At 37.1% G+C, this 4,733-nt stretch overlaps 1 protein-coding gene across 1 annotated transcript; it reads left to right on the top strand.

The window, feature by feature from the left end:
- The first annotated feature begins 301 nt into the window (after window positions 1-301).
- Window positions 302-4,441, top strand: LOC112025647 (uncharacterized). The gene is made up of 2 exons (XM_024058321.2): window positions 302-753; window positions 3,656-4,441. Exons 1-2 carry the CDS (start codon window positions 651-653, stop codon window positions 4,003-4,005), a joined length of 453 nt encoding a protein of 150 aa, XP_023914089.1. The 5' UTR covers window positions 302-650; the 3' UTR covers window positions 4,006-4,441.
- Window positions 4,442-4,733: the final 292 nt, after the last annotated feature.

Here is a 4,733-nt window from a genome sequence, read left to right as displayed (position 1 = left end):
AACTGAGCCCCTACAAATATATATTACAACAAAAAGTTTATAAATTAATGTAAATTGATATGATAAAAATATGATTTTAAGTTGTTTTTTTCAACTGCATAACAAATTTATTATGATTAAAAATATTAAATAAATATTAAATTACTTGAGTAATATATTAGCTTATAAGGTTTATATAGTAAATTTTATATTATTTTAAATAAATTACACAAATAATTAAAGAATTGTTGAGATGGCCATTTTTTTTTTCTTAGAAGATGACAGATTTTGATTGAGCGTAATAAAAGTAATCTTAGTAAGGGTTTTGCTTTGCTTAGAGTGATGTTACAGTTACCACCTCAACAATCCGTAAAAAAAACAAGTTTGATGTGTTTGTTGTTAATTGTTCTAATTTTTTTTTTTACCAAGTTCTGGTCAAAAAAGATAAAAGAGGAAAGAAAGAACGATAACCAGGTCAAGAACGAACGACCGACTGGAGTGATCAACAAGTTTCTAAAAGTGGACTTTTTAACGATTGCCATGAATGGAAACCCCCACCAACTCGAAGCAAAGAACCATTGAGCGCTTGCTCATCATTCAGATTCAATTCACAGACACTGATACAGCAGTACTCTAGTAATAGTTGTAGTAGTAGTAGTACCATAATATAAATGTCGGAGCCGCCACCACCACCTTTGCCTCCAAAAGAGTCCCTCATTAAGCGCTACAAACTCATTTGGCGTTTGCTCTTGAATGCCAATCTTGCTCTTGGAGGTCAGCCCCCCACATTTTCCTCTCTTTTCTTTTTGTGTTTGCAATGCATGTTTGTGATTTTTGCATTGGAATTTTGCTCATTGTTTGGTTCAAAGCTCAAACTCTTAGGGTTTTAGTTTCATTGTGGAGTACTGAGAAATGGGTTGTTCACGTAAACCTAAGATTCGTTGAAGTGATATGGGTTTTGGGTGGTTTTCATTTTTGCCTGTAATGTGTTTGACGTATTGACTGAGATGAGTCTTTTAGCTGGTGCTGAACTGTTTTTTGTTTTTAAGTGCTATTTTGACCTATGACTGTATATAAATTTTGGGGGGTTGGTTTATGCTGTTTTAGTGGGACCCTTTTGTTGGGTGAAATTTAGGACTTAGAGTTGTGAAGGAAAATTCTTCAATGGAAAAAAGATAAGAAGTGAAATAGTGAAAGGAAATATACCCAATGCTGTCAAATGAGAGTGTCTAGCAATGCCAATAGTAAGCTATGTTGCTAAAGAATTTGCATAAGGTAATATTTAACAGGATGGGAATACATGCTCCCTAAATTAGTGGCATTTGAGATATTTTTTGGACCAACAAGTGTTCATTATTTAATCAAGGTTAACTTGTTATTATCATTGTTAGCTCCATACTAGTAGCACTAACTGCTGGGGCAACACTTTGTCTTGTTATTTATGGAGGCAACTGGTAGGGTCGCCCGGCTTCCCAGGAAGAAGGGGGTGGGGGTGTTTCCTCTAGAAGGTGAAATTTGTTCACTAGTTTGATGTAGCACATTTTTCTTTTCAATTGTAAATTTGGGTATTGATGGGCTTATTTTGATTAAAGAAGTGCCCATGGGGCCACTAGCCACCGGTGGGTGGGTTGTTAAGTCAGGAAGAGAGATAATTGAGTGAGACTTGACTGAAACGAGTTGGAAGGGTTTCCTTCTAAAGTACTAACTACTAAGTTGGATTTCAGCTTCAATTTTCAGTATCAAATCTGATTCTTTTTTGCCATTTTTCAACTATATCACCCTGCGAATGATCTAAATTTTCATGCTGCCAAATGCAAGAGTTCCAGCTGTCACTTTTAACTGAGTCTGGAATATTTAAACCTAATAGCTGAGATGCAAACCAATCATCACGAAACCCCACATAAAAAGTAGACTGGGAAAAAATTCCACCTCCTCCAGGCCACCTCTCAAGGGAGAGAAAAGGAAGTTTTAGCCTTTTTAGCCCATTGGGGAGTAGAATGCACTTTCAAACCTTGCTGTTTAAAGGTTAGTAACAGGGACAGAGCATAGAATGCTAGATGAACATTTTGAAGGATGAAAGATGGTTTCTTCAAATTTTCAGTAAACATCATGACAAATGGATTTTGACAACTAAATAGGATTCCCATTACTAAGCCACTAAGTTGGTGTGTGTGTGTGTGTGTGTGTGTGTGTGTGTGTGTGTGTTTTCCCTTTTTCCTTTTTTTCCATTGGGCCCCATGATCTAGTCATCTTTAATTTTTAAAATCTGTCTTGCCTGGGATTTGATAAAATTCTGATATGCAACAACAAGATAACCTGATCATTGGACTGGAAGATTTTACTACTTTACCACCTTTCATAAGTTAGTCGTTGCTGCCCAAAGATACTTCCTATCATCCATACAATGTTGGTAATGAGTGGGTGGTCTGTTAGGTGGGTATTAATGGGATCAAAATATTAAATCTCAAACAACTTGATTTTGACCACTTAGAAGCTTAGAGATGTCACTATTAAGAAGCTGCCCTTGATAAAGTCAGTACTGAGTACCTCAAGTGTGCAAGTCTTAACTAGAGTATCTGGATCATTAATTGGATAGACCTCATTATCTCCTTAAGTAATTCTTTATTGGTAAGTTACACACACACCTAGTGGGGCTTGAACCCACTACCTCACCTTTGATTCATTTATTATCAGCAGAGGAAATACGAGTTGAGCTATAGCTCATTGGTCATTATCTCCCTAACTATAGTATAAGAAGAGCTATTATTGTGTCTATTGATGTGTGGTGCCAACTCACCAAGATGATGTTGTTATACTGGTATTGTTGAGTTTGTAAGGTTTTAAGTACAATTTCATGTGAGGAGTTGGTCATGTGTATTTCAATTTTTTTTCCTCAATGGTCCTTAAATATAACTCTGCCTGTGTCTGTGCTTAGTGTCATTTATTTGCTCATAGCCAGTCCCAAGCCTAGAAAAAGGAGGAAGGTTGCAATAGGTTGATGGCTAGCATAAAATTTAGACACTATATTATGAATGGATCCAATACAGACAATCGTTGGGGCATCCCCTCCTAGCGAGACGCTGCATCAGACCCCAGCTGCAGTGAAAAGTGGGCGAGGAGGAAAATAATAGATGTGGCTGATTCTAACTAATCTATTGAGGATCCATAGCCAACCCCAAAATTTTGGGATTAAGGCTTCTTGTTGTTGTTGTTGTTGTTGTCATCTCAATATTCCTTAAATATCAAGGGGAAAAGCAGCAAGGGACATGGAACTTTCCTGGGCTATGCCACGTATTACATCCGATTGGTCCAAACAGCATATCTTCTTGCCAATTCAGCTACAGTTATTGATCAATTTCTGTAAGAAATTTTAAAAGTTTGGAATTAAATTTGGTCCTTCTCTAAGTTTGTTAATGAATGTTGTCACCAATATTTTCCTTTGATCATTTCTGAGGGTCAATGGTTGGTTAAATGAGTTGATATTGATGATGAGATCAGGACAATGTTAATGTTTTGGTTGATCATATCTGAACTTAAATAAGTGCAGTCAGGGCATGAACTTTAATATCTCCTCTATTCTTTATCTCTGGAGTTCCCTGATGTTCCAACGTAATAATGTCACTCTATTATCATGTACCTTTTTATTTAACCACTTACAAATTAGCATTTCTTGCAGCTTACATGTTTGTGAGGGCAAGCAGGAAAGATTCAGGTATAGTTAATACTAAAGCTTCAGAAAAAAGTGTGGGAGATGAGAAAGCAGCAGCAAAAGTCCCCTCTGATCCTATTACAAATACAGATATCCCAATTCCTGAGATATTGGAATTGGATTTCCCTCCACCATTAATGGAGCCTGTGAAAGTGCGGCAGCCCATCCCTGAAGATCAGCAGCGTGAACTTTTCCATTGGATGTTGGAGGAGAAAAGAAAAATCAAACCAAAGGATTCTCAAGAGAAGAAACAAATTGATGAAGACAAGGCAATTCTCAAACAGATTATTCGAGCAAAATCTGTTCCAGGTCTTTAGTTGATGCTTGTCTTTGATCAAAACTCGTTGTAGAGAACATGTTACAAGGGACAGGCTCTTCCATTTAGGTGCAAGTGTTGTGAAACTGATTTGAACTGAGTTAGATGACAATGGCTTTAACATTGTATTGATAGCTATACGATTCGGAAAAAGGATCCTGATTAGAATCAGTTTTTCCTCCACAAACGGTAAAGCATTCTTCATTGAAGGCAACCAAGTCCTGCTGTTGTTGAGTTCGCTAATTTAGACAACAAAGCTATAATTGAAGTCATATTTCCCTCTATTCGTGGAAAAGAGAGAGAGATGCCTTGCAGGGCACAATGTGGCCTTTCACTAAACGTTTCTCATCGATGAACAGTTAGTTATGGTTGATGACTATAACTTACATTTTCCCAATTTGTGCTATATACGATCATTTATTCACTTATTTTCATAAGGTTTTGGAAAAGTTAGATATGTTAATGTGGAGTTCTAGTTTCATAACTTGTGCCACAACTCGTCCATGTGGCGAGTTGTGGTTGGTGAAAGAGTGTCCCCACATGAACCCACAATTACCCTTCCACCAATCATAACTCGTCACATGGGCGAGTTGTGGCACAAGTTGTGCCACAAATTGTGACACCAGACTTTTTCGTTAAGGTGAGGCAAGAAAGAGAATGACGCTCGTTTGCTAAAGTGCAAAAGACAGCATGTCATCACTTCCTACTTAGTTGTTATGTTGGTATATT

The sequence above is a fragment of the Quercus suber genome, unplaced genomic scaffold (assembly GCF_002906115.3).
Source record: "Quercus suber isolate HL8 unplaced genomic scaffold, Cork oak 2.0 scaffold_283, whole genome shotgun sequence".
Classification (NCBI taxonomy): Eukaryota; Viridiplantae; Streptophyta; class Magnoliopsida; order Fagales; family Fagaceae; genus Quercus; species Quercus suber.
Note: the sequence above shows the minus strand (reverse complement) of the source record. Positions and strands in the feature narration are given on the sequence as shown.

Coding starts and splice junctions, on each gene's coding strand:
- LOC112025647 (XM_024058321.2), top strand. CDS start 651: ATGTCGGAGCCGCCACCACCACCTTTGCCTCCAAAAGAGTCCCTCATT. Junction 754..3,655: donor TGCCAATCTTGCTCTTGGAG/GTCAGCCCCCCA, acceptor CATTTCTTGCAG/CTTACATGTTTGTGAGGGCA.